At 38.0% G+C, this 12,319-nt stretch overlaps 1 protein-coding gene across 1 annotated transcript in view; it reads right to left on the minus strand.

Annotated features, from left to right (window-relative positions):
- The window catches only part of LOC136043507 (ubiquitin-like-conjugating enzyme ATG3), a 44,145-nt gene that overhangs the window by 10,919 nt on the left and 20,907 nt on the right, over positions 1-12,319 (minus strand). Inside the window, exons 5-6 of the mRNA XM_065728427.1 lie at positions 8,331-8,474; positions 218-345 (exon numbers count right to left, since the gene is read on the minus strand). Of these exons, the coding sequence (XP_065584499.1) occupies positions 218-345; positions 8,331-8,474 (272 nt within the window). The remainder of the gene's footprint in view (positions 1-217; positions 346-8,330; positions 8,475-12,319) is intronic.

Raw genomic sequence — 12,319 nt, forward strand, 5'->3', positions numbered from 1 at the left:
GGACTGTGCCAAGAATTAAGCAAAAAAAATAACAGAGACAATTGTGACTTAATTATTGTTGTGTAGTGGAAGTCAAAGGGGAATCGAACTTTGACGAAGAATTTATTTAAGATGATTGATGTCTATGTCAGGCTTACAAACAAATCTTAATTTGACAATTTCTAAGTAATTAATTAAATTAAAACAATTAAATTGAGAATGCAAGATAAAAACAAACCTGCAAGGGTGAACAGATGCAGCTGGGGGCCCAGATAGATGCGGATGTGTTTCAACGGTAACAGTTTTTTTGGCATGATCTTGGCTGAAATCTTGGTACATTTCATCAACAGTCAAAGGTCTTCTTTTCTAAACAAAAATGAAAAAGAAGTTAGAGACATAATAGGGGTACAGAACAAAAGAACATGGCATTGAGATTTACAGACCTTACCGGCAGTGCTCATCTTCGTTTCATGGCCCATCAGCCAGCGATTGCAATGAGGGATTGGGGCAAGCCATCCTTTGCTTTCGCACACCCTTCCTCTTTACATTCCCTAGATTCTTCCAGGTAGCAATTTAGGGTTGACTCAGGCTGTGAAGCGTACAGAGTCAAGCCATTTACCATCATTTCAAACCAAACAACCAACGACACCAGGACTCGAACCCCCGTCCTCATGGACAAGTGATTTCAAGTCTAGTGTGTTAACCACTCGGCTAGGACGGCTCCATAATAGAAAAGTGAACAGAATAAAAATTGGAGTAAACGAATGAGGAAGTCTATATACAAAACGGGAACGTGAAAATTTTAAGTTTATGGATCAAAAATGTGAAAGAACGAATCCAAAGATAGACCAAATATTTGATTTCATCTCCAGACATAAAGTCTGTAGAAGTTTAGATTAGATGTGACTTTTCTTTCTTTTTTTTTCTCTGTTTTCCAATAAACATTCCAATTTGCAACATTCCAAAATGTGATTCCTTTCTTTTTTCTTTTTTATGTTCTGCTTTTCTGTGGCAGCAGGTTTTAGATGCGAAATAAAACCTTTCATGTAATATTTTAGTTCGTTTTTATGGCACTTGGTATTAACCAAGTGCCATCTGTCGATCTGTCTGTCTGTCCTGGTTTTGCTAGTTTTGGCACTTCCAGATAAGCTAGGAAGACGAAATTAGGCAAGCGTATCAGACAGCAGACCAGATTAAATTAGAAATAGTCGTTTCCCCGATTCAACCATCTGGGGGGGGGGGAGTGTGGGACGGTTAATTCGGAAAAATTAGAAAACATGAGGCATTTTCAACTTACGAATGGGTGATCAAATCTTAATGAAATTTGATACTTAGAAGGATCTTGTGCTTCAGAGGTCTTATTCTAAATCCCGACCAGATCCGGTGACATTGGGGGGAGTTGAAGGGGGAAACCGGAAGTCTTGGAAAACGTGAAAATTGAGGTATCTTTATCTTACGAATGGGTGATGGATATGTAGAAAGATTTTATGTCTCAGATGCTCCATTTTCAATTCGAATTGGATCCGGGACATAGGGGGTTGGAGGGGGGAAACAGAAATCTTGGAAACCAGAAATCTTGGAAAACGCATAGAGTGGAGAGATCGGGATGAAACTTGACGGGAAGAATAGGCACAAGTTTTAGATACGTCATCGACGTAATTGGAACGGATCCCCTCTCTTTGGGGGAGTGGGGGACGGTTAATTCGGAAAAATTAGGAAAACCGAGGTATTTTTAACTTACGAACGAGTGATCAGATCTTAATGTAATTTGATATTTAGAAGGATCTTGTGCTTCAAAGCTCTTATTCTAATTCCCGGCCAGATCTGGTGACATTAGAGAGAGTTGTAGGGGGAAACCAGAAATCTTGGAAAACGCTTAGAGTGGAGAGATCGGAACGAAACTTGGTGGGTAGAATAAGCAAATGTCGTAGATACGTGATTGACGTAACCGGACTGGAGCCGCTCTCTTTGGGGGAGTTAGGGGGGTCCAGTGCTTTGGCGAATTTGGTGCTTCTGGACGTGCTAGGACGATGAAAATTAGTAGGCGTGTCAGGGACCTGCACAAATTGACTTGATAAAGTCGTTTTCCCTGATTCGACCATCTGGGGGGCTGAAGGGAGAGGAAAAATTAGAAAAAATGAGGTATTTTTAACTTACGAGTGGGTGATCGGATCTTAATGAATTTTGATATTTAGAAGGACCTCGTGTCTCAGAGCTCTTATTTTAAATCCCGACCGGCATTAAGCCTCTGATTTTCCTTTTAAATCAATCCATTGATTCCTAGAATTTTGCTAAAGCTCATGCCATATAAGCTCTTGGCTCTTCCGGCCTCGTCACAAGTGGCATACGAGCTCTTAGCTCTTGTTTTTACAGTTGTGCTTAAAATTTGCATCAGTTTTTATATAATCATATTTATCACCTGTTTTAAATATAAAGACAATATGGTGTAACAAATCATTCACAGAAACCAACAGAAAACATCCCATTAAAAAAGCTCAGGTTCCCAGACATTTCAGTCACTGACAAATGTATCCCAAACTAAATAGAGACGCTATTGGAAGGACATTGGAAACGTAATATGAAAATACATATAAATAGTTAGCGTCATTCCGTAAACATTCCTTCATTTCACACAGTACCAGGTCGTCGTGTCTGACATTTTATCGTGGGCCCTCGTCTAATTAGATTCATTTCATAGGATATTAAAAACACAACACACAAGGAGTAGAAATAGAAAGCATACACTTTTTAAGAAAATGTAAAGCTTTCTACATTCCATCAACAGTCAAAGGCGTCTTGGATGTTTGCTGATGTAAAGAGTAAGATGTCAGATTCCAAAAGGTAGGCTCAATAGTATTAGTTCATTTTTGAGCCCCCGATTCCCTACTCCTTCCAAAAAAATATACGCGTTCCGTTCGGCGCATGGAGCAATTCCTGAAGATTTCGGGGCAATGTTCATAAGATAATACTTATTTCCAAAAGGCTATCACAAGCGTTAAGAGCCAAATTCGCTTTATATGTGACGTAAAAGTAAAGAAAACAAAGTTTCAAAGTAGTACATTAAATCAACTTAACACAATCAACACGTTACATTAAGTCAAATTAACAGTCAAAATGTTAAAATCAAAAAGGTTTAAATTGAAAAGGCAAAATCACCAAAGATAAAGGGCGAATCAAAAAGCTTGATAATTGCTGAAGGGGTTAAATTACAAAACCATTATAAATAAACAAAAATAAAAGCGGCAATAGATGAAAAGGGGAACATTTTGCGGCGATACACCATCAACAGGAAGAGAGACGAAGGAGTTGATTTTGGTAAGGACAGAATCACGAATGATTATTAAGATGCTCCAGAATAAAGGGGATAAAACTTTTACGAAACCTGTCTGTAAGCATGGATCGGACAGTAAGTTGAGATTGCTAAGGAGGCTGACCGGGGGAGTCGGGGTATAATGGGATTGTGAAATTCAGGGAGTATGTCCTCAGTACAGGGATTGGAAATGACTGAGTTAGTGAAACGCAAGCAAATTTTTTTCCTCTTTTCTTTTAAATGCGTGCAGCTTTAAGGAGGAAGGAGTATGAAATTTTTTCCTCTTTGTAAATGATCCTGAGATTTCAAGAAGTTGATCGTCATTATATGTGATTTATTGGAACTTACTGTCATATTTAGATTCTTAGATTCATCCGAACATTGGGTTAGGATTTGAACGGGGTCACTTTTAATATTCCTATGACACACTTCAAGGATCGACAAGTCATCCACATATTTCCATCTTTGGGGGAATTCCTTGCCAATATCGTTAATCATGACAAGAAATAAGAGTGGTCCCAATAAGGTTTCTTGAGGTATTCCACAGTAAATAGGGAGGGGGTTAGAGCAAATATTTTTGTATTTTACGACTTGTGATCTGTTTGAAAGGAACGATACAACAATATTTATTAATAGAGGGTCAATTTCAAAGCTATCCTATAGCAAACGAATCAGGATATTCCGGTCAACTAGGTCAAACGCTTTTTAGAGATCGACTAAAACCAAGTTTAGACAAACATTTGTTTTCTCTAGTTAACTTAGGATGGTATGAACCAAGTGCACAAGGTAATGGGTAATGGAGGTTTTTCTTAAATTACCAAACTGTTGGACGTCAATGCGTGGATAAATTTTAACTTTTAGCCAGTAACAAAGGAACCCTTCGTAAAGTTTTGAAAACATTGGAGTGAGTGTGATAGGACGCATGTTGGTTAAAGTCAGATTGGAAGATTTCTTTGGGACAGGTGTTATAAAATCTAGTTTCTAGCAACTTGGAAATTTACCAGATTTTGAAATTTGGTTAAAAATATCAGATAGAGGTCCAGCAATTGTGTCTGAAAAGGTTTTAATTAAGTCAATTGGGATGTCTAAGGGGCATGTACTTGACTTTTTGAGCTTTTGGATTTTATTTATAACATCAGAGGGAGAAATTTGGGGGAAAGAGGGGGAGGGATGAATAGTTTGACCTGAGCCAGTGAAAGGGGGGGTACAATGGACGCAAGATGCAGGTTTAGATCGTTGGCTATCTTACAAGGGGGCTCAGAAAGATGAAAATTAGCTTCAACAGGGTTTTTGTCACAAATCTCTTTAATTTTCCCGTAACGTTGCTTGGGCTTGTTGAATACAGATCCTTAACTTTACTATTGTAATACTCGGAAGCTGCCTTTCTCAATTTCCTTTTCAGGAACTTTCTTAAATTGTTAGACGGTGTGACATGTTCTTACTTGAACAAATTGATTTTTCTTTTCTTATAAGCTTTTTAAAAGTCGCAGTAATGTAAGCTTTATCGGTAGAGCAAGTTTTAACTTTTTTCACCGGAAAATGGGCTTTATAATAACTCCTCAATAAATTTTGGTGGGAAAAGGCCTTGTAGTCGTTATTATTTGTTTGGCACACAGGGGACCCATTTTCACTAGTTATCCAAGAGCCGAAATTGTAGATTCCTAAGTCAATTATAAATCTAAAGACGGTTTCAGTACTGTTTAACTGTAGCCAGTGGAGATAGGAGTAGGCTAAAGTGGTACCTAGCCCCTAGAGGGGGCAGAATGGTGACGGGTTTGTAGAAATTGTGACATATTGGTACATATTGAATCAAGAGTATAGTTGCCTTTGGTAGTAGGAACCTTTACGATTTATTTTAGACTAAAAGTATTACATGTAGATTCAAGTTTTAAGTCATTTGCATCATCTAACAGGAAAATTTCAGCATTTGGGTATTTGCATAGTACATAGTCAGCACTGGCATGCAATTTTTCAATAAACAATTTACTTACACATAATTCACTGCTCTTTTACCATGGTCTGGGAGGGCCATGCCGTCTCCCAAGATTTACTTACTAAATCTTCAAACAATTTTGAACAAAAAAGCTATACAAAATTTTGTTCCGTGATCACGGAGAGATACGGGGGAGGGGGTAGCTGAAAAAGATATAGGAGAGGACTGGTTCACCTTCAATCACTTTTAACCCTTAAAAAGGGCACTAGAGCTTTCAATTTGCAATCAAACGAGTTCTTTCAGAATTTCCAAGACCATCCCTTCTATACAAGTGGTCGATAAAAAAAACAACAACAAGAAAAAACAACAAGTACATGGCAGGCATAAGCATCGTTACAACAGGCAACAAAAGAGCGTTGCCTGTGATACCAGATGAATGCCTTAAAATGAACAGCGCTGTGTACAAGACTCAACTGCTGTTGAGGTAGGAGATGGTGTTAATAGCTGGTACACTAAAACAAATCAAAGACTATGGAAGAGCATAACATCAAATGTTATGAACATTTGTGACAAAGATGAAGCAAAACATTTGTGACATTTCTGTTCTTGTAGAACAGAAGTGACCCGTCAAATTACCGACCAATTTCCCTTCTTTCGGTGTTTCCAAAAATATTTGAAAAGCCGATGCAAAAAAGGCTCACAAGTTTTTACAATCTAAGGAGTTTTTGCACAGTCATCAATTCGGATTTCGATCGAAACATACTACGGAGCAAGCATGCACTACACTCATCAGTTTTCTTCATACCGCTTTAGATTCTGGAAAAATACCAGCCGCTATTTTCCTTGATGTGCAGAAAGCTTTTGATAGTCTTACTCATAAGAGGTTCAGCCCTATCATGGTTCCGTTCTTATTTACACGATAGATCGATTTCCATGGACCCTGAGTCACTAAAGTCCATTGGTGTAGACTATGGAGTACCACAAGGATCGATTCTTGGTCCTACTCTGTTTTTAATATATATCAACGATTTATTTAGAGCGGTAAAGAACGCGATTCCTTCTGCGTGTTGTACTCTATGTCACGAAAAGGAAAATACGGTGGCATCTTCTGATATTCTGCCATCCCCTCATGAAGATTTAGTTGCCTTCGCTGACGACAGCAATATCCTATGTGCTGAAGCCACGGAACAAGCTTTAGAGGTTAAACTTCACATGCTTATGAAGCGGTCTTACCACTGGTTTGATACTAACCGACTTGCTTTAAATGTCGCTAAATCACACTTTCTCATATTTTCTAGAACTGGTAAGATATGCCCGTCCTTATCAACTATATCTACCTCGAAAGGACCTTTGTCTCGACCTAATGTAAGATACGTGCGTTTCCTAGGAATTTTGTTGGATGAGAATCTTTCTTTTAGAAACTGTATCAAGATAGTCCAAGCAAAAATATCACGTAATCTTGGGATTATTCGGAAACTTCAACACATCTTTCCTGGATCTATTCTTTGGACCCTGTATTTTTCACTCATTCAGCCGTATTTAACTTACTGCAACTCGATTTGGATGTCTACTTTCCAGTCTCTGCTCCATCCGATTAAAGTAATTCATCAAAAGGCTCACCAGCTAGTTAACGAATTTAATAAAGGTCATCGAAAAGTGCTCTTGAATACTTATGCACTCTATGTTGTCTCTTGCTCTTCAATGATTTTCAAGTATCTTCATGGTGAACTGTCTCGCTGTTTCAATTCTTTCTTTCCCGATTTAGTTAACTCAAGAAGCTCTTATAATCTACGCAATAAAGACCACCTACTATTACCTCAAACTAAGACTGTCAGATCAGATTTTAGTCCCCGAATAGCATGTAGTAAAGTATGGAACAGTCTCCCTGATAATGTCCGTAGCATTCATTCGTTTGATAATTTTAAAACCCAACTAAAAATTTTTTTGGTTGATAAATATAATGAGGAATAAATTTGAGAATAAATTTATTTTTGAATTGGTTTGAATTAATATTGTTATTTGTTTAATATTATGATGATTAATGAGGGTAGGGCGACATCTCTAGCTGCTAGGCTTAAGCACGTTTATTTACTTAATTTTAATTTTTGTGGTTTTGTGTTGGTGGGAGATGGTGTGGACTTGGATTTGGATTTCGAGGATGAAGTGGTAAGTAAAAATAACACAAAGTTATTTAATTGGATTTCTTGTTTTTTTTAAGAAGAGACTCTTTATTTGGTATTTATTTTTGTTTTAACCCCTATGTAACGGGCCATGGAGCCTTGTAGAGATAGAGAGTTATTGTTGTCCATTTATTTTTGATGTTAATAAACTGAACTGAATTGAACTGACGGGTTAAGTTTGCTAGACTTAGTTGTTGTTAGTGTTTGTTGTCCTAAAACTGTCAGCAAAATGAATATATTTTGGAGGTATTGAGACCCCGGGGTACAAGAACAGGTGGAAAACTGTTAAGAAGACCAAGTCACTTAAACTAGAAATAAATGAGGATGAAGAATTGATGCTAGGTAGCAGAAAAATCGATCAAATGGATACCTTTATTAATTTGACTTGTATTGTTAATAAAGATGGTAGACATGGTGAAAATGTGAGAGTACATTAGCCATGGTGCTACGCACTTCTTTTTCTTTGCAGTTGAAAACAGTTCGGACAAATAGGAATATAAGTCTTCAAAGTAAGATAAGGATACTGGAAGTGACGGTAAAGACAATGATTATATATGGCTTTGAAATTTGGGCACTTCGAAAGCTTGGGGAAGATACGTTAGATATTTTCTATTGGAACCACCAAAGAATATTTTTAGGTACTCATTTTTGGGATGGAGGAGTAGCGTGCGTAGCTGTGTTGGCCTTAGGTGGCTTGGTGCTGCGGTGAGTTGTTAGTAGTAGTAGTAGTTAAGATAGGCCAGTCCCATTTAGTAGACAATAACGAACTATTGTAAGTAGTGGAAAGTAAATCTTTAAAAGATTTGGGTGAAAAGAATTTATTCAATTATATTCATTTAACTTCGGTAGGCTGTCTTATCGAATATTAATTTCCTATAGCTGCTCGAATTTAATATTAAACCCTTAAAGTATCATCTGAAATTCTTACCTCATCATATCCATAAAGCCACAATCTTGGGGTTTGGTAAAATTTATCGTAAGTAATATTCAAATCATAAGTCCTAGTTGAAATAATGCCAGGCTCATTGACCTCGGGGTTTTCTTCTTCTTTTCTTGTTATATCAAAACGTGCCTATAAAAAAAAAAAAAAAAAAAAAAAAAAATAAAATTAGAAGGTACTTTATCGGATATTGTAACATATGATCACGAATTTCGCTGAAAAGGCTCGAAAGGCTTATGGTGCTTTAATATTTTGTAGAGCTAACCGCAGTATTTGCTCGCGTTTATATAACATTTGTTAGCGCTTTCACCTTTTTGGATTATTTTTTTGCAGATAGAGATAAGAAGCGCATTAGATCCCTCTTCTTTAAGTATGCGATTTATATTTTGGGTTTACCATCTTGGACAAGTAATACTAGAATTTCAGCCAAGCATAATTTGTGTGACCCTTTAACGATTGTTATGAAACGATATCATCGGTTTCCTTCATCATTGTACCATAAGCATAGACTTTTTCAAGCTATTAGCCAACGCCTTTGAATGTATTGATTTTCTGTTTTAACTCTTTTCTGTTAACTGGTATGTGTGTCATTCGTATAGGCCTTTCCCTTTTTTCCCTGTTTATTATCTTTTCATACACTCCATTGTGTGACCTTTTATGTCTATTTATAATGGGCAATAAAATTATTTATTTTTATTTATATCCAAAAATCTGAGGAATAGCTAATGCTAAAATAGAACAACTTTATTTCTATTCAGCTTAACACCAATTTACACGATCACAACAGATATTAGTTCGGATGAAGAGACGGACTAAACATTCTAATCAAGAGGGAATAATTTTGTAATCATTCGATGTCAATCAGTAATAATACTGATAAAGGTCTAGTCTCTTCTAATTGTTTTATATTACATGAATTGAGATAAGGCTAATTCTGCTCTTCCCAATTTGTGTATAAGCTTCATGCTTAATTGACATTATTACACAAATTAAAACAAGGCTAAAAAGCAGTCGGGTCTGATTTCACTACTCCATGCCAAATTTAATGTGACTTTTCGTATGTTCCCAGTATCTTTACTGGGCAGGAAGGATTACTTATAGCCCTTTTCCTGGGGAATAGTGTGCGGCCACCTTCGCGTGGAGTGTACCAGGTTTTTAGCAGTTGCTGGGAGGAAAGGATTTGGACCCAGAATGCAGGTATGCGTGGGATGTTGACGTTGGGGCTCGTAGCCTTTCTGGTGAACGGTGTTGAAGTTCTTGATGAACTCTTAAGTTCAGAGCCAGTAATGCCCTAGAATGGGGACTGGGTACAGCTAAGTTAAGCCTCTCCCTGGGATCTGGGCCTTTTCCAACCTTATCTTTGCCACTGAAACTATGAGTGAGGAACAATGCAAAGAGTGAAATAACTACGATGGGCATAATCTCTGGCCATTAGCGATGGGTATAAGAGAGAAAAGCTTTGGTTAGGGTCTCTACTCTCAATCAGAACCACCAAACGAGACAAAATCTGGGACAAACTTGACAGAAGTTCAATTCGATAGTGAACAACGGGAAAAATCCCGGCGTGAAAAAGGTCACAGGCAAGGGTCACCAGCTGGCAACCCGACTGAACCAAAAAGGAAAAAAAGAGATGGGGCTAACCTATCACAAAACACAACCCTCAGGATGAAGCTGCTGCCCTTCTTATGGAGTCCATGCAGGCCAAAATTGTGAAGGGCAATCTAAATTTTGCTCCTGATGTTGTATAGACGAAATTAGAGGACGGTAAAATAAAATTAAGATGCCAAGATGAACAGACAGCATCATGGATCAAGGAGGTGGTTAACGGCCTGGGGTAGGGATATTTAGCTTTTGCCACAATCGACACCCCTTCGAGAGGAAACTTCATTATCGATGATCCAGAAGTTGGGTCACCAAAAAGCTGTTAGGACTGTTGGTGGCGAGCAATCAGTTTCTCTCCAAGGAGAAATTTTCGTCTCCGAGTTAATACGAGGAGACATGCGCTCCTCAAACCTTTTTAATATTGCTGCAGAGTCCACCTCAGGGATATAAAAGCGGGATCTAAAGGAATATAATTTCAAATGACGCAAGCATATGTACCAAGAGGGTTAGAATGCTGGCAGACTAATCTACATGACTGTCAAGTAGCCTCCCGTAATCTTACCAGGTTGTTGGGAGAGACGAAGCGACACATTGCTATGGACCCTTATCAAAAAAGTCATGAGAAAGACTAGAGGAGCTGAACTCCATGACATAATGAGGTTAGCATCACTCCCCTTGCACACATTTATCATTTCAAGAATTAAGACACTTGAAAATAATCCAAGTTGTTTTAGAGATGTAATAGCCACAGTTCTGAAATTTTATTTGGTCAGGAACATGTCCTGTTTTGTTTGGCTTATACGCCACTGGGGACAAAGTATGGTTAGCTAATGTAATAGAACTGGTGGAATATACTAAGAATAAAAAAACAAACAATTGGCTTAGTTATAAAGGAGTATTAGCCAAAGAACAACAAAATCTGCCATCACGGTATGAATCTGCTGGCAGAGACGAAGCCATATATTGCATTGGTACAGGAGCTGTGGACCATTATCAGAAAAGTCACGGGGAAGACTACAGGAGCTGAACTCTTTATTGAGGTAAGCATCCCCAAGCACGCATTCATCATTTCAAGAATTAAGATGCTTGAAAATTGTCAAAGTTGCTCTAGAGATGTAATAGCCACAGTTCTGGAATTCTAATAGATTATAAACAAGTCCTGTTAAATTCTAATAGGTCATAGCCTGATAGAAGAAGTACTATCAGGTAAGGTAACTTAATCGGTGGAATATAGTAAGAATAAAAATTCCCATGATTCTACCAAGTAATGCAAATGCGCATCCTACCTCATGAGCAAATATAAATGGGAATGTCTCGAGCTCCTGAAGTACATAGCTAGGGGGACCCTTGAGTGGTGGGACCAGGAATTAGAGCCTACTTATACAACAAGAAGATAAAGAGAAGTGTCAGATTTCCCAATAGTCACTTCAGAGCACGGAAAAGATTGGAAATGGAACGTGAGTAATCTATCGTCATTCTCAAACAACCGTTTAAAGGTCTAGCGCTGAAATATCTTAAAAGAAGAGACAGTTAATGGGGGGCAAAAAAAATGGCTCACTTATGCCTGAAAGCCGAAGAACCGCTAAATCTGCTATCAGAGCACGGAGTGACTGAGCAGGATTTGTATAAGACATGAATAATGAAAACATGAGACAGAAAAACATAAGACAGACATAATGAAAACATAAGACAGACATAATGAAAACATAAGACAGAAAAAATGAATAATGCTTTCAGGCAAGCAACCAACCTAACATATGCAGAGAAAGGGGAGCAGGCAAATAATTTGGAGATTTCGGAACTAAGTCAAAAGCAGAAGCTGACGCGAACACTCTTAAGAAAAGCCATCTAAACAGATGAACCCGAGGATTGGGATGCATACTCAGAAGGATTGAAGTTCCTTAAAAAACAAGAGCTAAGAGCTCATATGGCACTTGTGACGAGGCAAGAAGAGCTAAGAGCCAAGAGATCATATGGTATGAGCTATAGAAAAATTCTATGAATCAATCGATTGATTTAAAAGGAAAATAAGAGGCTTAATGCCGGTCAGGATTTAAAATAAGAGCTCTAAGTCACGATGTCCTTCTAAATATCAAATTTCATTAAGATCCGATCACCCACTCGGATGTTATAAATACCTAATTTTTTCTAATTTTTCCTCTCCCTTTAGCCCCCCAGATGGTCGAACCTGGGAAAACGACTTTATCAAGTCAATTTGTGCAGCTCCCTGACACGCCTAACAATTTTCATCGTCCGAGCACGTCCAGAAGCACCAAACTCGCCAAATCACTGAACCCCTCCCCCCAACTCCCCCAAAGAGAGCGAACCCAGTACGGTTCCGTCAATCACGTATCAAGGACATTTGCTTATTCTAT

This window comes from Artemia franciscana, unplaced genomic scaffold (assembly GCF_032884065.1).
Source record: "Artemia franciscana unplaced genomic scaffold, ASM3288406v1 Scaffold_692, whole genome shotgun sequence".
In the NCBI taxonomy this organism is placed as follows: domain Eukaryota; kingdom Metazoa; phylum Arthropoda; class Branchiopoda; order Anostraca; family Artemiidae; genus Artemia; species Artemia franciscana.